Raw genomic sequence first — 25212 nt, forward strand, 5'->3', positions numbered from 1 at the left:
CCCCCCCCCCCCTCCCCCACACGCCAGCATTTCTCCCTGCTTCATCGACTCCCCCGGCTCTTGTCTCTTGTCAATGTGCATGAATGCTTGAGCGAGGCAGCTTATTCTGCAGATTTTACCTATCCTATTCCAGCGACGCTGTGCTGGTCAACGGACGACAGCAACAACGACGCTGCCTGGACCGGGAGCGCCCTTCCTTGTCGACGTCGGACGGCGCCCTGTTCTTCACCTCTGCTTGCCCGTTGCCGTTTGGGGCTCTTCTCGTCTCCCGGCGGCGCGAGGGTGTATCCTACGTGCGGAAGCGCATCGTGGTGTAATTGGTACCGGCCGTCTGCGAGCATTGACTGTTTGGAATCCGTCTTTGCCGTCGAGGGAGTTGGCGTCAAGCTGCCGTCGCCTGTTCCGGTCCCAAAGACGTCTGTGACGTCAAGCGCTTCCCGTCCTCCAGGACAGGCTTTGTTTGGTACTGGGAGAACAAAGCAGAATCTCGCTGAAGCGTGAGCCTGGAATCAATGGCTCCCTCTTCCAGGCATGCGCAGAACATGGGGCAGGTCATCGAGTACATCCCTGGTACGGCGCGCCCTGCGATGGCAGTCAATGCCTTCGCCTCCTCTTGCTGCTGCTGCTGCTGCTGCTGGCTGTGCGCTGCACATGTGCCCAACGGCGTGCATCTGAGCTTTGCTTTGCTGACGAGAACTTCTTCTACAGACCGCCTCTATCTCGGCGCCTATCTTCGTCCTCCCACGGCGGATACGCTGTTTCCCGGCTGGGAATCTCCGGTGGCGTCGAGAAAACGATCGCAAAGAAACGCCGACTCTGTTTCCTCAGCCAGCAGTGGTCGCTTGCCGCCCTGCTACTTTACGATTGATGATACGCTGCTGTACAATGCCTTTCACCACGACTTTGGTCCTTTGCACATTGGCCACTTGTACCGATTTGCCATCCGATTTCACGATATTCTCGGCGCCAAGGAGAACAAGGACCGCCCTGTTGTCTTCTGGAGCGCCGCTGACCCGCGAAGTGAGTTTCTCAGTTGCCCTTTGCTGCTTTGGCCTGCTGGAGAATTGATGCGACGGCGATTGGCACTGTCAACTGACGCTGCTACCCAAAGGCCGTGCAAATGCTGCCTGCATGCTGGCCTGCTACATGGTCCTGATCCAGAATTGGCCGCCTCACTTGGCGCTGGCCCCCATTGCCCAGTCCGATCCGCCGTTGATGCCCTTTCGCGATGCCGGGTACAGCCAAGCCGACTATGGCATCACCGTCCAGGACGTTGTCTACGGTGTGTGGAAGGCCAAGGAGGAAAAGTGCATTGATCTCGACAACTTTGATCTTGAAATGTACGAGAGGTTTGAGCGTGTAGAGCACGGCGACTTTAACTGGATCACTCCGAATTTTCTGGCCTTTGCCTCTCCCCAGCACACGCCCGTCGCCAAGGTGACGGAGGATTCTGAACTCTGGCCACTGTTGCCGAGAGATCTGGCCGCCGTGGATGCCCACCCGACCCTGCCACAGCCGTTCAAGAACGTCTTGACGCACTTCTCCGAGAAGAATATTGGCCTGGTCGTCCGTTTGAATTCTCACCTGTACTCTCCGTCGTACTTTGAGGCCCTGGGTATCCAGCATCTTGACATGATCTTCGACGACGGGACGTGCCCTCCACTCACAACCGTCCGCAGGTTTATTCGGCTCGCACACGAGGCCATCACCGTCAAGAAGAAGAGCATCGCTGTGCACTGCAAGGCTGGGCTCGGCCGGACCGGCTGCCTCATCGGCGCGTACCTGATCTACAGGCATGGCTTCACGGCTGACGAGATCATTTCCTTTATGCGCTTCATGCGCCCAGGCATGGTTGTTGGTCCCCAGCAGCACTGGTTGCATCTCAACCAGGGCACGTTCCGGGAGTGGTGGGTTGAGGAGCGTGTTGAACGTCGTCTGCGGAGGGAGCTCGCCGCTCCAAGCACACCCATCAGAGCCATGCAAAGGACAAGCCTGCGCAATGGACAAATGTCCACGCCTCCAAACCGCAGTCCGTCGAACCGCACCCCTCTCAGCGAAGTCGACCAGGACCGCAAGAATGGCGTGCAGGAGGACTGCCTTCCCGCCCCTACTCCAGGACAGCCTCGAAAGACCACGCGGGCTGCCGATCGCCAACATGGCTACCAGCGTTCCGGTGCCGCCCACAGATGGCGTCGAGAAGAAGACAAGGAATTCCAGAACGAGACGGAAATAGTGGCCATGCATCGTTACGTGCAAGTGCAGGGTGCTGACTCCGACGAAGAGCTGCATGTTCGCATGCGCAGCCACCGCAAGGCGTCAGCGTCGCCCAGCCGAGAGAGGGTCCGCGCAGTCAGCCAGACGACGTCGACAATTTACGTCGTCGATAACGACGCCTCGCAGGATGCGGAGAACATTGGCGCCGGCCGACCAAAGACCGTGGACCGTGTCGCCAGCACCCCCAGCGTCATGACCAAGGTCCGTGGCAGCAAGCGTGCCGGCTCCGAGTCTCCCCTACGGGCCAAGGACTCTGCCGGAATCCGAAAGACGAGCGGCCGTGTCGGCAGCTCCAGCGTGTCCGTGTCCGCCTCGGCTGCGTCCACGGCACGCAAAGTCTCCGGGTCGTCATAGGGGACGGGCCCAGCCAAACGGATTCAGCATCGGTGATTTGAATGCATCTTTTAAATACCCGCCGGAGAAGCCAGTTTTTTTTTGTGGCATGCCTTTTCTTTTATTATTAATGATGATGACAAAAATCACGTCCATTTGAAGGAGCGATTCGTTTTACCATACTGCATACATGCATGACCTTGGGCGTTCCTGCCAGGAAAAGAGGGGGAAAAACAAGTATACGTCAGTGAGCTTTGTGTGTGTCTGTCTGTACGAAGCTCGAATCCTTTTGAAAGGGAGGAGAGTTGGACACTTGCACGAACCGCCAACTACAGACCTCTATGAGAGAGGCGGGTGTCGAGCAGATGGGGGGTCGTACTGGCCCGTTGCGGAAGTTTGAAGACGAAGGGATTCCATGACGATGTCATTTATATTGTTGAGCTGCGATGGCGCTACGGGAGGGGCGGCACGGGTCTTTTTTTTTTTTTTTTTTTTTTCTCTTTTTTTTCCTTGGCCGTCTTTGATTTGATGACTGCTTGGTTTTGTTTTGCCTGTTTTCCCTCTCCAAGACACCTCTTCTCTCGGATCGTTTGATGTCGCGTCTACTTCAGTCTTTGTTTTACTCCATCGTTGGGTAGTATTTTCAGAGGGAAGGGGGGGGGGGGGGGCTGTACTGTTGAATGGCGGAGGGAGCGAGTTGCGCATATATACACATGACACGGCATGAAATTCATTCTTCCAATCATGACGCTAAAAGCTGCCAGAGTACCGGGTGATGTTCTAAAGGACATGTACCAAGTCCTCTTTAAGTCTAAAAATTTACTTCATGTCAAGAATACGGACGGCCAGCAGACGGGCAAAGGGCAACGTGTTTCAAAGACGTAAATCAGATTTGGACATTGTGCTCCGGCATGCGCGCCTCCTACATCCCCCCCCCAACCACACTTCGGCCTTTTCTATGTTGCAGACAACTGAGGATATTTCATGACAGCCATCCATTGCCCGAGGCAGTAAACGCGAACAACTTTTTTTCCTTTCCGATGCAGTGTCCTTGGAAACCAACAAAGCGCCCCGTGAAAAGGAGAAAAAAAAACATTGGGGAGGGCTTCCGTGGCAGGAAAGAGCCGCTCGTCAGTCAAACATGAGAGTCGCGAATTCATTTCTCTTGCGTGGCGGCCCGGTTCCGGGAGACCCCGTGATACTCCCGGACAGGTCTCCCGTCCAATCCAGGCCGACTAGTAGACCTTTTTCTTCTCATCGATACTGAACTGCCCCGGGCCGCTGTTGACCAGCAGGAGAAGACCGCCGACGATGGAGAGGATCTGGAAGAAATCGTACTTGGCAAAGTCCTTGTGGGGGTGGTGCTCGTGGAGCTAGCGAGGCACGACACGTTAGCTGCGTGGCCGGAGAAGAAGAAGAAGAAGAAGAAGAGGAGGAGGAGGAGGAAGAAGAAGAAGAAGAAGAGGAGGAGGAGGAGGAGGAGGAAGAAGAAGAAGAAGAAGAAGAAGAAGAAGAAGAAGAGGAAGAAGAAGAAGAAGAAGAGGAGGAGGAGGAGGAGGAGGAAGAAGAAGAAGAAGAAGAGGAGGAGGAGGAGGAGGAGGAAGAAGAAGAAGAAGAAGAGGAGGAGGAGGAGGAGGAGGAAGAAGAAGAAGAAGAAGAGGAGGAGGAGGAGGAGGAGGAAGAAGAAGAAGAAGAAGAGGAGGAGGAGGAGGAGGAGGAAGAAGAAGAAGAAGAAGAGGAGGAGGAGGAGGAGGAGGAAGAAGAAGAAGAAGAAGAGGAGGAGGAGGAGGAGGAGGAAGAAGAAGAAGAAGAAGAGGAGGAGGAGGAGGAGGAGGAAGAAGAAGAAGAAGAAGAGGAGGAGGAGGAGGAGGAGGAAGAAGAAGAAGAAGAAGAGGAGGAGGAGGAGGAGGAGGAAGAAGAAGAAGAAGAAGAGGAGGAGGAGGAGGAGGAGGAAGAAGAAGAAGAAGAAGAAGAAGAAGAAGAAGAAGAAGAAGAAGACGCGTATGACGGGGTGCAATTGACAGTCGAAGGAGAAGAAAAGAAAGAACAAAACAGCAACTTACGGTCCAGAAGTTGTTCACGAATATATTAAAGATGCTCAGAATGACAACGAGAAGAGTGGCGCTGAACTTGGCCTTGAAACCGACAACCACCATGACACAGGCGCCGGCGCCGAGGAGAGACACCAGAACGCGCCAAACGGACCATTGGCCGGTAAAGACAAATCCGATGAAGAGAAAGATGAGCAGAACACGGCCGGCCAGCTGGAAGTACATCTTGCGGTCCTTCTCGTCGAGCGTGGGCAGTCCGGCGAAAGCCTTGGTCTTGCGCACCCACGAGTCGGACAGGACCATGAGGAGACCGCCAATGACGGACAGGTTTCGGAGGAAGAAGTTGAGGTCGAAGATCAAGCCGTAGCCGAGGGCCTGGGTGACAACGACGCCCATGAGACCCGCCACGGCGTAGTCGGATTGCTTTCGGGCGATGATGAGGGTGGAGCACGCGACCATGGCGACGACGTTGACGAAGAGGAACACGTGGGTGATGCCGGAGGGAACTGCGACTTGTGAGACGACTTTGCCTTTGCACTGGCTGGCAGGCCCGCGGAAGGCCGATTGGCTTCCCTGTCGGGCTTGCGGGCAACATCATGCATGCACTTACTGTGTCGGTAGTCGTGGAGGTACAGGAGCTGATCGCTCCACTGCATCATGATGCGAAGTGAGTCTTCCAGGAAGGTGACGACAATCAGGAATCGGCCAATGGCGGGCAGGTAACTGCAGGAGAGCAGGCGCTCCCAAAGTCAGCAATTGTCATGGCAGAGGGTCTGGAGATTGGAGTGGTAGCGACAGATCAGTCCGTCTAGGCTGATGGGAACATGTGGCCACGTACGGCTTGAGAGGCTCGCTCAGGGTGTCGAGCATGTCCTCAACCTTGCTCGTGTAGGGGCGAATCTGATCGAGGAAGTTGCCATTGGATTCCTCAGCGTTGGAGGGACCGCCGTACTGCGGAGGGCCACTGAGGCCATATCCGGAAGGACCGCGCTGCATGACGAAGAAGCTGGGATGGAGGAGCTGGTTAGTGGGCGCCTGCGGAAGCGATGGCTTCTCCGAGCCGTGACGTGATGGCGATGCGGGAGCCTGCGACGGTTGCAGAGCAGAGCAGCTGACGACAGAGGTCGCTGAAGAGGAGGATTCGGAGTAGGAAGCGACAGACGTGGACTTGGCTGGCGTGGGACGACGGACGACGGACGATGGACGACGGACGAGGGAAGGAGGAGGAGGTGGTGGTGGTGACGGAGGCGGAGGAGTTGAGGTTGTGGTGATGGGAATTACTGTTGCTGTTGCGGTTGTTGTTGTCGTTGCCCTCCAAGTGGAAACAAATTGTCGCGTCGGTCAAATAGCAGAGAAACCCAAGTCAACAAGAAGCTCGGGAGTCTTAGTCTAGTGGAGAGCAGAAGGCCAGAGGTGTCGAAGAGAGCTAAGAGCACCAAGCACGAGGCACGAGGCACTATCCAGCACTAGGCAACAAAAGTCGACTCGAACCAAGGGGAGGCGATGCGCCACGACGGGAGGTGCGCTGGGTTGGCGTGTGATGGATTGTTGAAGCAAAACTCTGGCGAGATGTAGAGGAGGGGTTGCGAATTGACAAAGTGTCCAGAGTCCGGATGAGGCCGTACAGACAAAAAGTGGTCAAGTCAAGTCAGACGTCTGCCGGCGGCCAGACCGCGGCAGACCTTGGCAGACCGTGGCAGACCGTGGCAGGCCCTAGGGCAGCACGAGCCATGACCGCACGCCCTTGCGGGCCCTGGAGTGGCGCGCGTCTGGGCGAACTTACAACTGTGTCCTTTAGACATGCGGTCCAAGATGGCCCAGCTGCGTGCCGCTGGCCCCACTTCTGGCTCCGTCGCTGACGAGTGTCGAGGCTCGCATACTTTCATGCTTGTTAGGTATGTGAGTACGTACCTTAGTTTGCACCTACTCAAGTACTCCGTACCATCCAAGGTAATCACACGACGCCCAGCCCAAACACCGCGACTACGTACTTTACTTACATACTCAAGTCAAGAACTCCAGTATTGTTAGTCTCCTCGCCCAAGGGAGCACCGTGGCCGCCTTCCAACAAGCTGGTGTGCTGTGCGGGAAACGGAAACCTGGCCCCGGACAGCACAAGCGCAGCCTGCCTATGTGCCAGCTTACCTAAGTATAATACAGAATACTCTGCACCTTCGTGCAGCCGCCCTGTCTGCGACGACTTTCCGCAGGCCAAGCCAATGCCATTGGAACCTACCTACAAGGTACCCCCCGGTCAAGGCGAAATCGAACCAGAACCCATGACATGTGACCACGTCGGCGTTCTGGGCGCAGCTCCCGGTTGCGAGCCGTTAAATGACAGCACTACTACGTAGCTTTGGTTTGCCTATTCAGAGACTACACAAGACACCAGAACTCCGTGTGCAACTACGCCCTCCTCCGTAGTCGCACACCCGCCTCCGTTTCATTGCCTTCCTTTTATTGCCTCGCCGTTTCCAAAATCCGTAATCCCCCAGTTTTGTCATACTCAACTCTGCCTTCATTGACAGCTGCTTCCAGCTCCGGCCGTAGCACTTGCCGTTCGCCCGTTTCTGGATCCCATTCCCAGCCTTCTCGCATCCACATCCATCGTAGGTACGCTCGGAGTTCCTTGTCGTGTGGCATAACTCTCATCCACTCGGGTTGGAACTCTGGCTGCTGCCCTTTGCCATTCCAGTCCTGCGCTCTCCCGAGTAGCTCGTCTCGGCAGAATATCCGCCAGCTGTCCAGCGTATACTTTCCTTGAGTCATATGCCCAATCTCCCAGGCTGCTGCGTCTACTTCGCCATCGACAGCGCCTGTGTTCACGCACTTGAAGTCGCCATTGATACAGAAGCCCTCTTTTCCCATGGCAAACGGCAAGACGTCTCTCTTCTCGTAGTTTCTGACTCTGTATTGCTTCCCCGGCGCCGGGGGGTTGCTGACGAAGGCCTCGGCATATTTTTGAATGAATCCGAGCCGATTCGCAGCCAAACCAAGGTGACGTATCATGTTGAAAAGCTCATCGGCATTGCTGGGATCGCTCAGCTCCTTGGGCGAAGGGAATCTTTCCCTGACTTTATGAAAGACAGGTATAGCTGCTTGCCCGCTGGTCTTGATTAGAAACGTTACCGCTATCAATAGCCAGAACGGCTCATGTGCCAGCCTCTCCTGAATCAGCCCAAACTGGGACGACGAAAGCGGCGGGAAGGGAACACTCGCCACGACTCCTGCCGGGGGGCGATTCGAAAACTTTTTATCCCGGCTTTCCAGTGCAAAGAATGGAGAAGCTTGAGCTGTGGGACAAGGAGCAGTCGCATCGCCTCTTGTTGACTGGCATGTCGGATAGGCGGATTCGATCTTTTGCGATTGGGATGTTATGACAATGCTGCCTTTTTGGTCTTGGACTCCTATGCCATGTATAATATCTGCTACCGCTCTCTGAAAGTACTCCTCTGTGATACCGAGCCCCGGCGTGTAGCCATCCGCAAGCTTTGTCCTGCCGTTCGACGTCCCGTCCTGCGTACTGGTCTCGGCGGACCAGTAATGAGAGATACTTCTACAACTGGCCGGTTTGACCTGTCGACGAGCCCGTCTTGACGGGCGTTTATTGCTTGCTATCTCAGGAGCAGTTGGGCCTCGAATATCAGGGTCTGTGGCGAGCTCCTTGGCGAGAATTATCAGTCGGTCCGTCTCCGCCCAGGGGTTTTCTTCAGTATCCGGCAATGTGGGCTCGCTGGCGAGGACATGCCATACAAATGAGAGCACATCGTTGCCGTCCAAGTTGTTACATGGTAAATATTTCGATCGCTGTATGGATCTCGCACAATCAATCAAGTAGTAAAAGTCTTCTGAATTGGCCAAAATACTTGTGTCCACCAAACGCCTCGCCTCATGTGCAGGTGTATCGGGTGATTGAATGAGCTGCGAAAGGAATTCTTCTTCGTCTCCCCAGAAATCAAAAACCGACAGTACGGAAGCCCCGAAAGAGGCTGACATTTGGTGTTGCTGAAATTGAATTGAGGAAAAAAAAAGGAGAGCTCTGCAGCTCGAGAAAAAGAGCTCGAGAAAAAGAGGCTCGAAGGAGCAGCTATTGCGGCGACAAAAACGTACAAATCTATAAAGATGAAAAAAAAAGGTCGAAAAAAACCGCGGCTGTCAGCTGCAGTCATACCTGGTCGGTCGTGATAACCACCAGCACTGGGTCGTACAGTGCCAGGAATGTTGTTGGCGCGTTTCAATCACTGTGCTTTTCTCATAGAGGCACGTTTGCAATACATCCTAGGTACTTACTTAAGTGCCGTTCTTACTTTAAGTACATTGTCGTGGCAGTACGGAGTACTCTACTAAGTACCCACTTAAGTAAGTACCTACCTAGGTTCTTAACTCAATTAAGCCCTAATAGTGCGTGGAGGGATATTCTTATCGACTATGGCAAGACAGCTAAGCTTATTAGACTTTTAACCAGCTCATGACAATTTTGACCTGAAACAGGGGCCGCGCGCGTAGTAGGAGATACTTAAAGTAGGTACTTAAGCAAGTAAGTACCTAGGTACGTACTTAAGTACGGAGCACTCAGCTATCGAGATACCTTCCCCAGTTAAGTGCCTTACACAGTGTGCTTGTCCTGCTGTCAAAGAGGGGCAGGCCTGGTGTGGACTTGTCAATGGGAGATCTTGTGAAAGCGACCATCTCAATATAAGTCTGTTTGGAGCGGGTTGGGGTGTCTTCAACCGAAGAGCGGTTAATCGGCCCGCAACCATTGCCGATGTCAAATACTACGTATGACAGCTTTTAGAGACAGTACGTCGCCCAAGCCCTCGGCAAGATGATGCTTGCGCACCGACACCCTGCCACCTCCGTTGAGGAAAACCGCTACGTACCAATATTCCGTAAATAACTTGGCATGTGGTGGTACATGAGTGCTTTGGAATGTCGCGGTGCATCCCGCAACTTCCCATCTCGTCCCGCAGCCCGTGCCATGCTTGCCGAAGTACGGGAGAGTGGTGATGTAGGAATTGCGCAGGGGGCGTCAAGTCCCCATGGCAGCTCAAGCTTCAATGACCTGGGTACTTGGATGGGAAGTAGTTTTGCATCGCGCTGCAATTCCATCGGCGGCTTCTCCGTAGTGCCACACAAAGGAGGCATTTGACAAGATAACAGAGCCAATGAAAGATACTGGGGTACCTTTCCAAGTGATTGCGTGCGATAGTGTCCGATTGCGTTGCGATAGGACCGGTATTTATCCCGGCTTCCGAAAAGCACATACATACATGGACGTTCAAAAACGTGGTGCAAGCAGTACAGCATAAACCACTCTCACGTGACTGGCCGTTTCCACCACAGGACGCTAGTCGCCTCGCCGCCTTGCGCCTCCGCCCGGGTCTGGTCTCGCAATCCGTCTCCCCAACATCCTCGAACCTGCGAGCGAGCCGCCTCCGAACTTTATCGAGTCCTCGATTCATCACACCAAAAAATCATCCAAAGGATGAGTAGTCGCGGCGGGAAACTCGCACCCGAAGTCAACAGGTGAGCTTCACTCCTTTTTTTCCGAGTTGGCGCGGGGAGAGGAACTTCTGCCGGGTTTTCGGATGCCCAATGTATTAGGACCGCCGAGTTGCCTCTGTTGACCACGAGACCATTTTTTCCGACTCGCTAACCATCTTCGCAGAGCTCTGTTCGTCAAGAATCTGAGGTAACTTGATCCGACGTTTTAAATCCATGTCCTCGTCCCCAAGCCACCAACTGACCGCAATGGATATAGCTACAGCGTAACTCCGGAGGAGCTTTTCGACCTCTTTGGGAAATTTGGCCCAATCCGGTATGCGTCCTCGAGCTCGATCCTTGCACCAAAAACTTGATAGAAACCAGCGCTGGCAATCAGCTACTGACTTCATGTTCTCTCTCTGCAGCCAAGTTCGCCAGGGCATTTCCACCAGCACCAAGGGAACGGCCTTTGTGGTCTACGAGGATGTAATGGACGCGAAGCAAGCCTGTGACAAGCTCAACGGCTTCAACTTCCAGAACCGTTACCTCGTCGGTACGTGACAAGTAGATATAAAAATCCGATGGGCCCCCCTTGCCATTTTGTCACCCTCCGCCCCTTCAGTGCCCATCACATGTCGGGGCTCTTGCTAACCAGCCTTCGGCAGTCCTATATCATCAGCCCGAAAAGATGATGAAGTCAAGAGAGGACCTGGAGGCCCGTCGGGAATCTTTAGCTCAGCTGAAGAAACAACATGGTATAGATTGACAATCCGACCGGCCTGTGGACAGCCTGCAAGACAAGAGACCCTTAATGTCTTCAGGCCGGTCTTTGTCACCTACAAAGCCTGCTCCGCCGAATCACAAGACGATCCTTCGAAAAGGCACGCCGCCTGACAGCGTCATGACTCAGGGGCATGTCGGCGCGCGAGCAGTCCGCTTTGCCGACGGGGCGCCAACTGCTCTACGATCCTGCGCGTGAGAGTTGCTTGCTCGCCTCCTCGACGATGCCAGTCTCCTCTCATTTCTAGCGACTAGGAGGAGGGGGACCAACGTAACAATCCAGTCCCATTCTAGCCCGGCTGATCACTGCTCCATCTTATTGCTTCTTTATTCCGTGATCGCGGTGGCACTTGTTTTGTTATCGATTCATCACTCCTTGCAATGTACTCTTATCGTTTTTGTTAATTGGAAAGGGAAGTTCGGAAACTGTGAGTTGTGGAGTGCAGGTTTTGTTCAAGCGGAAGTGACGATATGACAAGGTCACGACTAATTGTATTCTCTTGCAGAGGGCATTTTAGACATTCTGGCAAAGGCGGCGAGGCAACTGGCTTTGACTGGTTTTAGTGGCGGACAAGGTAGATTTTAAACGGTCACGTGCAGTGTCCCGTTCTAGTTCTCTTGCTCTCAATAAGATGATCACCTAGGACATTGTGTCGCTCGGTTGCTGGCTGTTGAGCACACCGAGCAGACGCTGACCAGACGTGGTTGCTTGCGATGATGAATGGCGTACTCTGTATTAGCATGGCAATGATATCAGTCACATGAGTGGACAGGGGCTGTCGTTTCACAGAAGGACGAGAAGAACACAACGTCACCACGACCATATCTGTGTAGGGCTGATGCAAGATCGGACACTCCTGTCCCGGTGTTTGGTGCCCTCGGAGCAACATGGCCATGCGGTCTGGTGGCCCTTGTGCTCCCAACGTCACATGGTAGCGTATACGGAGTACTCCGTAGCGGCCGGGTCTTGAGGCACAGAGCGCTTTGTGCGGAATCAGGAAGTCGTTGCGGACGCATGGAAGCCGGCTGATTGCTCCGGAGCGCAGCGCAAAACGGCGAGGGGTGGAGAAGAGGGCTCTCTGTTCCGGGAATCCAAGAGCGATGCCTGCCGAGTGCATCGGCCATGGCCAGAGGCGCAGTGTGTTGGCGACTCGAGTTGGAAACGAGCCCGACGCATCGAAGCTTGAAGTTTCTGGACTCTTGCGGCGTCTCGGCGCCGGGACGTGTTTTATCCACGTACATGTGTTGGAGAAGCACGTGAGACGCATGTAGGCAGTGAGTGAGTGGCAAGAGAGCGACGGGAAGTGGACGAAGCCGTCTGCGACAAGCCAAATCGAGGCCCTGTGTAGACGTGATGCGATGTGAGAAGTTTGTGTGGTTGTGATGTTGTGACTGATGATAATTGTTCGCCTTTGCAATGAGTACCAGGAACCTAGGTAGGTACTTAAGGTAGGTGCTTAAGTTCCTAGGAAGTACGTAGGTACGTACCTCAGGTAGTCAAGCGATATCCCATGTCCCTCAAGTTCTTAAGTGCTCAAGTACTCAAGTACCCAGACGAGCATGACGAGCTCACCCAAGTCTGTCGAATCCCCGAGGCCCGAGATTCTCGCCTCGGTAAACTAACAGCCTACACTGTTCCGTTCAGACAGCTTCACTCGCCGTACGATGGATAACCGCATTACACGACGGCATGAACCTGGTCAAGCGTCCGTCTTTCGCGTGCTTCTAAAACCACCACTTGATCACCAGAACTTCCAGTAACTTTCTCGCCCCACAGGGCCCCCATGCACGTCTTCCATAACATCTCAGCAGCGCGTCGGTCACGTATTCGTCTTCTGCTCTGCTCCCGCTCATCTCCTCCCACAGACATTCGTGCAGAACACAGCGGGACAGCCGCCCACTGAGACACCAGCACAGGATGTAACTTGGCCCCTGCCCTGGGCAGCAAAGCACCTCCCGGGCATCGTTGACCTCACCCGGTTCCATGTACACTCGCGACAAGCCCCGAGCTCGCAGCCCTGATGCTAGTCCTGGACAGAAGCCAAGCTGATCGGAACCTAAACCCGCGACCGAATGGGGCCCAGGGCGAAGATGGCTTGGTTTTCATAGAGTTGGATTTATTGCCCGAGGCGGCTAGCCACTTTGAGCGGATGAGATGATGGGGTCTTGTACAAGGACGTGTTGCCCCCTCGCGACGCTTCCCTTGCTAGTTGTCATTTTGCTCATACCTGTCGAGATGTGGCAACACTTTATCTTACTAATACCTTCACGGCTCAGGTAAACAGATATACGTCTGATCGTCATTGTATATCGGGCGCAGCTTTCCTCATATGTACGTACGTACACCTTGTTGTTATATTCAGAGATGACAATTTCGCCTTTTCCAAGTTCTCAAGACAGCAAGAAATGAAATGCCTTGGGGAAAAAAAACAAAATGGGGAGTTGAGAAAGAAAAAAAGGACAAATTCCATGCCACACTCTATCCAGCTGTCATGCTTTGAATCCCCAAACCGGTTAAAGAGGTCGTGAGCTAAGCTCGAGGCTGTTCTAGAATGCAAATCCCCTCTGCCGCTTGAATGCATCGAGAGCGTCGTAAACTTCCTGCAACTTGGGCCGGTCATAGTAGTTTTCATTCCAATCTCCCCTCTTCATACCCTCTGCCCGCTCACTCAGCCATTTTTCTGACAGCGCAATCTCCCTGGTCCACCACGCACTTGCCGTTTGTTGAACCTGCTCAGGGGTAGAGTCTTCCGTATTCTCCAGATCACGCATTACCAGCTTTTTCTGCTTCCTGACAATGTACTTGCTGAGGCCGACCTGCCTCCCTCTCGTACAAGTGTCAATGAGCTCCCTGATGGGTTCTGGCGTTGTGGCGTAAGACGGGAACTCTACCAGTGGCTCCCACGGGTACGTTAGCCACACAGCGGCTCGCTGGGGAGCACTGCTGGCCTCAAAGATGCACCAGAGGACCCTGCCAAGCATGTATACCTCGCAAGCCTCCTCTTCGGTGCGTGTCAAGCATGCCCACGGCACGTTGTAGCCGTTCGAGGGCCAGATGTAGTCCTCCCCCTGACCCATCTGCTCCCACCCGGGCAGCATTTCTGACAGAATGCCGGCGTATTTGTCGCGAATATCTGGGTCAATTTCGTCGTCAATGGCCAGTAGCCGGATGTACTCGATTGCATTGACTTCCGGCGCCGCAAACTCGCACCAAACGCCACGCTGCTCAAAGTCCACCATGATGGCATCACGGGACTCGGATAGAACGATATTGTCCAACCTGAGATCTGGATAGAAGAAATGTGCGACACTGTGTAGATGTAGCAAGGCCGAGGAAAGCTGAATGGACCATTTTGTCTTCTCGGCAAGCGACACCTGGCCGTGCAGCTGCATGAACGGAATGAGGTCACGTAGACTTCCGTAAGTGTGGTATTCCAACGTGAACCCTACGACTGCCGTCTTATTGCCGAAACTGCACTTCTTTGTCATAAGATGGACTGGACGCGAAACAACGCCGGGGTGTGGTGGCATTCTGAGGAGCTGTCTGAGCTCGTGGTAGAGATATTTCGTGTAACTCGTCAAGGCTTTGAATATCCATGTCCTGCCTTCTATTTCCACGAGACAGACACTGTCGTGTAACTGAGACAGATACACAACATCATTGATGTCGACGGTGCGCGGTAACTTGATCTCCTCGCCCCAATACTTGCTCAGCGTTTGGACAGAGAGGAGCTGTCTTTCGAGATAATGCGTGGGAACGACAGAAATACGCGCTTCTGAAACCTTCCTCGGCAAATTTTCAAACACGATTCGCGAGCCGAAAGGTAGATTTTCGTAGATGCTCCTCATGTTCTTCTGGGCTGAGCTCCAATGCTGCAGACAGCGTAGGACATGACTGGTGATGCCTAATCTCGAGATTCGGGCGCAATCCCTGGTATAGAAGGTCACGTCAAGGTCGAGAGAATCGCGGACGTCGGCTGGGAGTGTTGCCGGCTCGGGAATGAAGACATCTACCCGAAAGGGAGGCATCTTATCCACAAACAGTGGCACGGCATACAGCTGGGTTCCAAAGGCGGTACATCCGTCGATACGCCACAAGGGATTATTGGGTGGGCAAAGGCTGTCAATGCGGTTTTTGGGATTCAAGAGTGAATCAGCCCATGGACTGTCTCCGTTTGACGCTGATGTAGCTTCCACAGGAGCACGCGGACTGTATGTCGAGAATGCTGCTGTGGGGTGTATCACATCATGTATGGATTGCTGGCTCAGATCCATCTTGAACTAGCTCGTGGACGTCCTAGGATCCAAGTCGTTGAGTTAGCTGCTTTGTAGAGTCTGACAGTTTCTCAAGCACAGCATCTACCAGTTTTGGCCAGGGGACCTACCCAGACTCCGACTCCTCCTCGTGTGAAGACTGGGTCTTCAGAATCGGCTGATTGCTATTGACGGACAAAGAGCTGGGGCAGAATTGGTATAGAGGATTGACCAATGTCGCATTTGACCACACCTGACGATGCAACGCCCAGGCAGGGCCTGGAGGAGGACCAGAGGGCCGTTTTCTCGGAACTATGCCCGAACTTTATTCGGGCTGCAAGGTGAGTAGTCAAAGCCCGTAGGAGAGTGGGCGGGAGCGGCCTTGCCACGGTCTTGATTCGACAGATATGATAGATCACATGATTGGGCCATATGCTGGCTGGTCCGAGCATGGTCAGATACATGACCGCAAAAGTGAAGAATCTCGAATATTGACGGGAATTGGAGGTGGATGTCTGCGTGGTGCAGCTTCCCGAGTCCCGCATGGCGGTATGGACCGCAATTCTCTTCCCGCTGCCGCCCCCCCCCATGACCCATGATTACCCGCCCGCTGTAAGCTATCCGTTAGTTTGGCCACCAGACATCAACTAACTAATCCCAAGTGGCAATGCTGACAAGGCAAGGCCAGGCAAGGATAGTCGTTCCGACAAGCGAAGTCGTCCAGCCAGTGCCGTCGTAGTTGGTGGCAAAGCCGCCCTCGCGGGGAGGTTGATGTTTCCATTGTTGACAAGCCCCGTTGGCTTCGACATGTTCCATCGAAACCACGAACGCATATTTCTGCCTTGTTCAGCATTTTCCCAAGTGTCCTCCGGGAAGGGACCCGTGGAAGTTGCCATGAACAAAGCGAATCCATCGCCCTGCACTGTCCCAGGCAATTGTTATGTTGATATTGGGCAGCGTTGATTACTGGGCAGTGCTAGCGGCAACTCATCCCTAGCAAACAGGGACCAATACTCTTTTGAACGGTTTCTCGGCCAAAGAAGTCGTAACTTTAGCATGAAGGGTAGGTGATGTGCCTGCTCGCCAACTTACACAAACATACAAACCTTGATCCTAATTCTTTCTACACCGGTTCGGGTTGTAGATCCTCAATTGTTAAGATGTCGGACCACATATGGAATTCATAGATCAAGGATAAGATGTGCAGCACCCTTCCGTACTCGACCGCGTTAGTATTTAGTAACACATTACAGCACGGGCTTGGCGCCTTCCTTGGTCAATCAAATATTGGATCGACAGTTGCTTTCAGTGAAGTTTGGTTTTCGCTGGGGCTGTTAGTAGTCAGAGACGAAAGTGATGATAGAGCCGATAGCATGAGAACTGGAAAATGTTGTGAGGGGATGGCCTTCCCGCCAATATATCGTTGCAAGGGGAACAGAAAGAGTCCGGATATCGCAAACACCGTGGCACAGCAACCATTGAAAGCAGTGGTGACTCACACAGCAAGCCATCAACCGGAGTAAGCAGCATGTGAGATAATGTGCTGCGTACATCACACGCAATTCACAAGAAAAAGCTCACACATCTAATCGTGGCATGTCAGGGAGCCAGCCCATGGTGTAATGAAGCAGCAAACATGCGACTGAGGTGAAAAACGAAAACGATAATCATCCGCATAGGAAACGTAGCATAGTCGGTTCAACTAAGACACGGCCCGGACAGGAACAGGCAGTCTACCATGCAGTCCGAACTGGGAAGAAAAGGGGATAAGTACCTCTAGGACAAGTGTCATGTACCTTTTCTTCCGACGGTACTTTCACAGAGTCAGCATCCGAAGGAGGAAGTTATAACGGTGCTGCTGGGCGCGCATTTCCTGCCACAAACGCATGACGTGCGTCTTGGCCTGTTGATCCATATAAGCCGTAGTAGGACAATTATTTCTACCAAACGCATCGGCTTTGTCCGTCTTTGTCGTTGTCCAGAAGCAAGCATCCACATTTTCACCGACATCAGGTGGTGGTGATACTAGCACATGAAGCAACGGGCGAGTTGACGGGTAGTCATGCGGCAGTCGCTCACCGGTCGTGCTACTACTGTTTGAAGACTGGAGGACAGTCTTCCTTGTGCATTTTTGCAATAGCGAAGCATCATCCGTTATAACTTATGGCACAAACATCAAGCCATCAGGCGTCCCCAGCGTCGAATCATACACCTCCAAGTAAGTGCTCCATCCGGCGTACAAATGTAATGTACGATGCGGTCCTAAGCAACGCAGATTTTGGCTGACAAGCACACACCCTTGCTCATGTGCACAATCTATGCGCAACAGCTGGTAGTTATTGGTTTGTCGCTCATGCGGGGAGCGCGAGGCGGAGGAGAACTAGGGAGTTCAACGTCAGAGTCTTGAGAACGATAAGCCACGACGCTAATCCAGGCATGGGTTTGCGTCAAGACGTGGCAGTCAGACATCAGACATATGGACGATCCGAACATGCGCGCCAAACTTCAGCTTAGATGGTATGGCATGGGCGACCCAACTCAGCGGGCAGCGCGAGACGTCCAACAATGCGCAGGTTACGTGCACTCGGTGTGGCGTGGTGGTGTCTGGTGGTGTCTAAAGACAAAAAGAGAGACACGGAAGTGAGTAAGCGCGTAAACGTGCAGGCAGGGCAACGTGGGACATGGCTTGTGGAGAAGCGCTTGTCGTGAGCTTGATTGAGGATGATGCCAAGTGGGCGCTCAGAGGAGAGAGATGTGAAGGCAAATGGTGGGAGGAACCAGCCGTAACTCGCGGGCCGTGACTGGTGAGCTAGGCTATGTCACTAGCGGCGGAGAGGCACGCCGGGAAAGGAAGTCGAAGTCAGTCAGTCGCCCACTTGCCGGTCGCGCTTGCGGCTGTTACGGCCGCACTATCTCAGGACTCCACCGTGGCCCTCCAGATCGAGTTTCGTTAAACTCTGTTCAACTTCATTCAAGGTCGACCGCATCACGCTGCGCTACCGTCAACTCCTCCATCGCCAACCCCCCTTATTCGGTATCTTGCAGCTGGTCGCACGAGCTTGGCTTGGTTCCGATCCAGAAGACGATCGTCGGCTCCCATGGAACATTTCGCCCGACCCCTCGCTTGCGCCGCCGAGGCTTGCATCCAGCCAAGCTGGGCCACCCCATGTTCCTTTGCTTCCGTCCTCGCCCATCCATGTGATTTGTGAGGCTGCATTTCTCAAGAGTAAGCATGTGTCCACTCCTGAACCACACAAACAACCGACATGCTTTGTACTGAAGCTTCGACAGTGCCTGGGCTGGGCGTAACCTCAGCCCTCGACGTGAATGGACACAAGAAATCATGACACTGGGCAGATTGGTAGCGTCGCACGATGCTCATGCCAATGCCAGTCCGTCCAGAGCACAGCACTGCTGCCGATGCCGATGCCGTTGGCATCCTCTCGACAACTCCTAAACCCTGGTCGCCGGCTAATGATGATCCTGATTCCCAGGCCTCGCCAACTCGCCCAGCAGCCGTTGAAATTGCTGCCAGGCTCGAATTGGTCCTTCTTACTCACCGGTCCCACACCATACTACATGGTGGGAATGGGCTTTTGTCTCTGCTCCCGTCACATCACATGGCTAGACAGCTGAGGTGATGGTTTGTACGGGGTGCGGAGTGCGCCGTAGCGTGGCACGATATCCAGATCACGGAGTATGTCTTGATATCTACCCAAGTCGATTCTTTCAAGTTTCGAGCATGGAAAGAGATCTTGTCATCTTCTCGCGTGGCGACTGAAGACAACACAATGTAAACCCGGTAGAATTGTATGGCGTTTGGTCTCTCGAACAGGTCAGCTGTGCCGAGAAACTAATGTCAGCCACAACTCGATAATCCCCGATAGAGCTATGGCAAGCTCGCCCGAAAAGCTACGCGAACTCCATCGCCATGCTTTGGGACACGCGAAGGTGGAAAGCTTGGGCCGAGTAAACCACTGTTGGCAATTGGCAATGGCCCAAAGCCTACTTCTTTACCTGCAGACTTCAGGACCGAGATTTGGTATTGCGAAAGGCCATCTTCGCGTTCCGGGTAGATGATCTTGTTTCTCGGTACCCAAGCAGGCAAGCCAACGAGAACACAGAGCCAAGTACTGCTGACTTCCGGGAGCCACACATTCAGCCAAAAAAAGGTGTTTCTGCAACCTTGGCCTGCATGTACTGCTACTAATACTCGTCTCGCGATGCACAGTAGCCACACCACCAGCCAAACACGCGAGACGAAAACGTCGGAAAAAGGTAAATAGTAGTACTAGCATCGGATTGTTCAGAAGGCACCCAGTTCAACGCATGGTCCTAAATCAGAGACGCCAGTCAGAGACGCACAAGTGGTGTGACGGCGGGCACACGCACACACACACGCACGCACACACACAAGAAAAGAAAAAAATGGTTGCAGACAAACATGGACGTCCCCGTCGAACAAGACGGAGCCTGGGACGGAACACGGGGAACTGCGCTTATTTTGGCGTCTCCCAGTCTGTAGGGAGTTGGGAGTACGGAGCACGCAACGCGCAGCACGCAGGATGGATAATCACATTGTATTTGATTGATCTCGCCGACCAAAGCAACCAACTGCCTTGCCAAGGTGTCCACCCCCTTGCAGCGTCTCGTCATGCCGTTGGCCACAGCCAGCGGTCCGATCGGGCAGCGCACGTTGTGTCTTTGTTCCCGTCGAAACGAGGCACAGGTTGCCAGCTTCGGTGCCAAAAGGAAATCAACCCTGGCCTGGGTCCGAGTCCGAGTTGGATCTTGTGATGAGTGGCACTCGCTTCTCCGTACTCCGCACCCCTCAGTCTGGTAAAATACAATCCAGCACGGTGCCATGACTTTGCCCTCCTTCACCGAGCCATCTCTGCTCTCTCACGACTTGGCCATCGTCACTTTCTTGACCTGCCAGACACTATTACCCGCAGCCACTGGGACAACGCGGACCGCCTCGTTGCCCATGCACGTCGGCACCACGCCTCACGTATTGGCCCGCGCTACCCGCCATCCTTGCCCGATGAACAGACAGCCACGCCTCGATGACAACTGCTGGCAGCACGAGTGAGTAGCTAGCAGTCAGTTGGCAGGAAGCAGCAGAAGCACCAGCCGTCGGCCATCGGCCATCAGCCATCATCAGAATCAGCATCAGCATCGGCTTCAGCTCCAGCTTCAGTTTCCGCCCTTCTTGCCGCACCGGCCAACATCAGCCCCTTCGAACTTCTGCATCTCTGCATCTGCGCCTCTGCGCCTCTGGACCTTTGGGCCGCGCAGCCCACAAAGCATCTTACGCGACACACCAGCGCCGCCGACAGCACCAGGAGCCAGCCCGACGATACACCACTACCAAGCGTCGACCTCTTCTAACTAAACCTGGATCAAGCGCTAGCTTGGCTTGACTCGACTCCTTGGGGACCCCGGGGCCGCCTTTTTCTTGTTGCCCAGTCCAGGCGCCCTCGATTCCGAATTCCTCTTACCCTTTGCCGGGACTCCAGCTAGGTCCTGCGTGCGCCTACACCCCTCTTGTGGATGCATACTCGGCCGTTATACTGCTACATTGTACTCGGCCTTTTCATGACGATGGTCCTTGTGGAGCCTTAGCAAATTGAACCCCTCCCTGGGCGAGTTGCAGCACAACATTTGATCAGCTCACAAGGCTTTTGCGACCTTGCCGCTACGCCTATACTTGTTCGTGTCTCGAAGTCAGAGACGATACTTTGCCTTCCACGTGCTAGTACCTGAGTCTTGGCTCTCTCGCACAACTACTACCAGTCTTGTCCAACACACCCTGTCACGCTGGATGACTACCATGGTAAGGACCCCTTTCTGCTCTGTGTTCGGGTTCGCGGCAACCCGCATGAGATATATCACTATTGCCTCCTCCCCTTCTCCTCCCCCTTCGTATCGTACACTGCGTTACCTAATTGTCATTTGGAAATCCCAATTCCGCGTTTGCCCTCCCGGTCCTGCACTCCACTCGGTGAGGTCGAAAAGCATCATAGCGTTGACCGTCGTGATCCAATCGTATCTCTCAACATCGAACCACATCGCACTTCCTTTGTCTTATACTAGAGGCATTTGGTTGATTCAGAATTTAGGAGCTCACTCGGTCTGTCATCCACAAGCGTCCGCAGTCCCATGTTGGTACTGCGACGTCGTCGCTTGCACATCAGTCGACCCTTTTTCTCCCAGTAGAAACCTTTCAACAGCTTCCATTTGACTATCAACCTCCATTTGACCAGGACAGCCTGTCACATGGCCAAACTTCTGGCTTTGAAGGTCGTTATACACCCCAGTTGGAACAGACAGCAGCAAAGCGGCGAAGACTCGACAGCAACACCAACACCATGCCAGTGAGATACTCTACTACAGCCTATCAAGGTAGCTATGAGAAAGCCCTGTCCATTAATCTGTATGAAACGGCCAGTGATGAAGGCCAATCCATCTTGCCGAGATGGGTCCATCCAGTGATGCCCACTTCACAGAGCTTGGCTCAATTTCCCAGACGAATGGCCGAATTGATGTGTGGTGGTTGCGGCGGCGACGATCTGCATGATGGTATGAGATAATATGTCCCCCCTTCTGTGTTCTCTTTGCCCGTATAGCCACTTGAGGGGGTTGATTCATTGGATACTGACTTTGACTGTTGCCGTTAAAAAGGCTACTTCTCTCTGCCCGAGACGCAACCTGAGATCTACGAATCGGGCAAGCCATACTCTACAGAAACGCAGCCAATGATAGGAACTCAAATTCTACCAGAAGCTACTGGGTTTCCCCTAGTCGACACAAAAGATCTCAGCCAAGGTGTCTTCAGCGAGGATTCGGCGCACACTACCTCGGCACAAGCAGCATTTGCCCAGGAGAGTCGGCTGCAGGCCACGCCAGATTTCATCCAGGATCGTTTCCTTTATACCCACGATGCTGTATTTCCCAACATCTTCTCAAATCAACTTGTGAAGCAAGAACAGGATCTGCTCGGCTCGCCTGTCTTCGGACAAGACATTTCATTGCGTAGCGAACAAGCCCACGCCAGCTATGTGTTTAACCCAATGAACCCATCCATCCCACAGTCGATACCACAAGCCGATGTAAGTCCTGGTTCGGGGCCTAACTCCGTCTTGATAATGTCGCCTGGAAACCTTATCGACACTGTACACCAAGTGCCTTGGCCGAATACGAACATGCATGTCCAACAATCCAACTTTGACATTCTGATGCCGAACCAGCGTGGCGGAAAGCGAGGACCGTTTCGCGATCCCAATCTTCGAGAACAAACTGCTCAGACAAGAAAAATCGGTTCTTGTATCCGATGTAGAATGCAACGAATACGCGTAAGTGCTGCTGCCATAGTTTTACGTCCCGTCTTGCAACCGGGCATCGCACGATATTGCGTGGCGGAATTCCAAACAGGAATGACTTACCAACAATGCTCCGATCAATTAGTGCGAAAATAACCCAGGCGAACCGGGAGGGGCGTGTCTGACCTGCAAGAAAGTTTCCAACACGAAAGCAGGCAGGTTTCCATGTCTGAGATACAAAATCACCGACATTAGACTTTTCAAACCCGGGCAAGTTCCAGGATACGAATGGACGCGGCGGTGGAATAACAACATATCTGATCCGATTCAAAAATGGGCATCATCGGATGTCAAGTTCATCCGTATCTCGACGGGCTATTCTACGAAATCCATTGAATTGAGAGTCCGAAAATTTGTACCACAAGAGGGCGACAAACTAGAACGGACGTGGGATTTTGAAGGAAAAAAGAGATCGGTGAAGATCCCGCCTTATGCTTTGATGGACCTAGATGACGGAAAGTCAGCATATATGTCTTATATTCGAGATGCCATGGGCGATACTCTGCAACATGTAGCTCAGCGCTCCAGTGGCCTGCTGAAGAAGACGTATATCCAGGCGTTCCGAATGTACCAGGATCCATCGATGCCCGAGGACTGGAGACAACTTTTTGACTGGACCTTCAGACTATGGGTCGCTGTTCGACTTTCAACGACATCAGAGTTTATTGTTGGCGAAGAAAAACTAGGCATGCCAGACAACATTCTAGACAGCACAAGTCCCCATAGTGGCAAGATTCCTGTTCCGCCTGTCCTTGGTGCGCAGTTGGACCTCGTCTTGATTCATCATATCCAAACCAAACTCAGACGCGAACTGCTGGACAAGTTGCAGAAAATGATTTTGAAGAACAAGCAAAGCACCTGGTTTGTAACGTATCTGGTGACCTTTATGCTACTGCACAACGCAGCACTGATCACGGCACACGATGCCGCATATGCTCGGAAGCATGGAATGAAGGTAAGTGGGAAAAAGAGACGGCAAGAGCCCAGAAAGAGTGTGTCCCCCTCAGACTGCTTGACGTTTTGGGAGGCTGCGCGTCCTTGGTGGTCTGCGTAGACGGTCGAAATAGCCGGGAATCTTTTTGCTAACGGCCGACCTTCAGCGTCGATTTGCGCGCGAGGACAAGGTGAAGGAATACTTTCTTGGTAAGACACGAGATGCCGTCTCTTTCTACCCATGTCTGCGATGGAAGGGTTTCTTTCTTTTTGTTTTCCTTTGGCAACGGTTGCTGACGACGGGCGGGTTTGTTGAATTGCTGTAGGCGCAAACATCCTTTTGGCTCATTTCCACTACTGTAACAAGGGTTGGTATCCATTCTCGGAGGATTGTAAGGACCAGGATCTGCGGACACTTGCAGATCTAAATGAAGACAAGATTCGGTTTGTACAGGCGACGAGGGAGTATGCCAGGGATCACAGTAAGCGCCACCCCCTACGCCCAAGGCTGCGTGCCGGTGAACCAGACTGCTGGGGCGGCGCTAATGCGTATTGCGATACAGAAGGAGAATGGGACAAACTGCGTGAGCGAGGAAGCTGGGAGGATGATTACTTTTTTGTCAGCCAACTTTTTGAGGAGAACTGGCACCCCCGGTCTGACGCATAGCTGGTTCCGACATCTGGCGCGGAAGCGGTGAGGGAGCGACCGAGCACTTGTTTTCGCAAGCAGTCGACCGCACGATGCAGTCTAATGAAGCGAGAGAAGCGCTAGCAGAGGATACTTGCAGAAAGGCAGAGAGGCCAGACATGCAGCAAGCCCGAATGGGAAGAACAAAGTACTCGGTACCTTGTCGAAGACTTTGCGTTCCCACAGCGACTCTGGCCGCCTGTCCAACCTACAAGTCAGGAGCTTGTTTCGATGTAGCGATTCTGGTCCGGATATGGACGTGGCAGACCGAGTTGTCAAGATACATCAACATTCATGCAGAGGACTCGGCGGGAAAGAATGCGCATCGGACGGCACACGACGCATGTTTGTTCACGGCTTGCTTTAGGCCGCCGGACCAGGACCGGGACCAGGACCGGGACCAGGCAAGGAGTGCGAACATTGTGTTGCCTTTTGATGGACAACTAATTTACGGCAGCAGGAATTCAAAAAAAAAAAGGCATCTTTCCTACCTCTGTCTCGTCTCTCCGTCTTCACCGTCGCCTTCCTGCAACCCTCCGGTTGCTAGCATGCTCTACTCCCTACATCTGGGCCACCTGACCTCATCTCTTGGATGCCCACATCTTGTCCCGTTCACGACAAGTTGTAAATTTGTTAGACACGGTCGGAACACTGGATGAAAGATGCATTGCCGATCCCTTTTTTTTTGTACGTCTTTGATCTAAGTAATGATTGAATATGTGGCGTTTGCCGGCCCTTGAACAAGGCGACACAGCATGTTGCAGTATTTCGATCGCGAATCTCGCAACACGTCGTGTGACGGCCCTCGCTTCTCGTCTTATCTACTGATCACATCTCCATATTGTCCCGTCTGGTCTGGGGGTTGCCGCCACATTCACCAGGGAAAAAAAACATCAAGAATCAAGGGGCTATTGTGTGAAGAAAAAGGAGAAGAAAGAAAAGAACACGGTGAGGAGACTCCACACGAGCTTGAGCCAGCAGCATTTGGCAAAAAGAACAATCAATCAATCAATCCCAAGAAAAAAAAAAAAAA

General features: G+C 53.3%; 7 protein-coding genes across 7 annotated transcripts; 4 read left to right on the forward strand and 3 right to left on the reverse strand.

The window, feature by feature from the left end:
- Nucleotides 1–512: 512 nt before the first annotated feature.
- MAM_01925 (tyrosine-protein phosphatase CDC14) lies at nt 513–2628 on the forward strand (the record flags this gene model as incomplete). Its single annotated transcript, XM_040820724.1, has 2 exons — nt 513–1020; nt 1112–2628. The coding sequence occupies 2 exons, from the start codon at nt 513–515 to the stop codon at nt 2626–2628; spliced, it is 2025 nt and encodes a 674-aa protein (XP_040681067.1).
- A 1120-nt stretch (nt 2629–3748) lies between these two features.
- On the forward strand, nt 3749–4628 carry MAM_01926 (uncharacterized protein; the record flags this gene model as incomplete). The annotated part of the gene is made up of 2 exons (XM_040820725.1): nt 3749–3754; nt 3900–4628. The coding sequence occupies 2 exons, from the start codon at nt 3749–3751 to the stop codon at nt 4626–4628; spliced, it is 735 nt and encodes a 244-aa protein (XP_040681068.1).
- Nucleotides 4629–4705: 77 nt separating this feature from the next.
- Nucleotides 4706–5654, reverse strand: MAM_01927 (Surfeit locus 4; the record flags this gene model as incomplete). The annotated part of the gene is made up of 4 exons (XM_040820726.1): nt 4706–4742; nt 4813–5164; nt 5269–5381; nt 5497–5654. 4 exons carry the CDS (start codon nt 5652–5654, stop codon nt 4706–4708), a joined length of 660 nt encoding a protein of 219 aa, XP_040681069.1.
- A 1461-nt stretch (nt 5655–7115) lies between these two features.
- On the reverse strand, nt 7116–8654 carry MAM_01928 (methyl-CpG-binding domain-containing protein 4; the record flags this gene model as incomplete). The annotated part of the gene is made up of 1 exon (XM_040820727.1): nt 7116–8654. The coding sequence occupies one exon, from the start codon at nt 8652–8654 to the stop codon at nt 7116–7118; it is 1539 nt and encodes a 512-aa protein (XP_040681070.1).
- A 1896-nt stretch (nt 8655–10550) lies between these two features.
- MAM_01929 (pre-mRNA branch site protein p14) lies at nt 10551–11121 on the forward strand (the record flags this gene model as incomplete). The annotated part of the gene is made up of 3 exons (XM_040820728.1): nt 10551–10695; nt 10808–10897; nt 10964–11121. The coding sequence occupies 3 exons, from the start codon at nt 10551–10553 to the stop codon at nt 11119–11121; spliced, it is 393 nt and encodes a 130-aa protein (XP_040681071.1).
- Nucleotides 11122–13469: 2348 nt separating this feature from the next.
- On the reverse strand, nt 13470–15197 carry MAM_01930 (Protein kinase-like domain protein; the record flags this gene model as incomplete). Its single annotated transcript, XM_040820729.1, has 1 exon — nt 13470–15197. One exon carries the CDS (start codon nt 15195–15197, stop codon nt 13470–13472), a length of 1728 nt encoding a protein of 575 aa, XP_040681072.1.
- A 6473-nt stretch (nt 15198–21670) lies between these two features.
- MAM_01931 (uncharacterized protein) lies at nt 21671–24158 on the forward strand (the record flags this gene model as incomplete). Its single annotated transcript, XM_040820730.1, has 7 exons — nt 21671–21758; nt 21861–22288; nt 22427–22531; nt 22692–23513; nt 23659–23701; nt 23818–23973; nt 24055–24158. 7 exons carry the CDS (start codon nt 21671–21673, stop codon nt 24156–24158), a joined length of 1746 nt encoding a protein of 581 aa, XP_040681073.1.
- Between the last annotated feature and the right edge of the window lie 1054 nt (nt 24159–25212).

The sequence above is a fragment of the Metarhizium album genome, assembly GCF_000804445.1.
Source record: "Metarhizium album ARSEF 1941 chromosome Unknown scaffold_3, whole genome shotgun sequence".
Taxonomy (NCBI): Eukaryota; Fungi; Ascomycota; class Sordariomycetes; order Hypocreales; family Clavicipitaceae; genus Metarhizium; species Metarhizium album.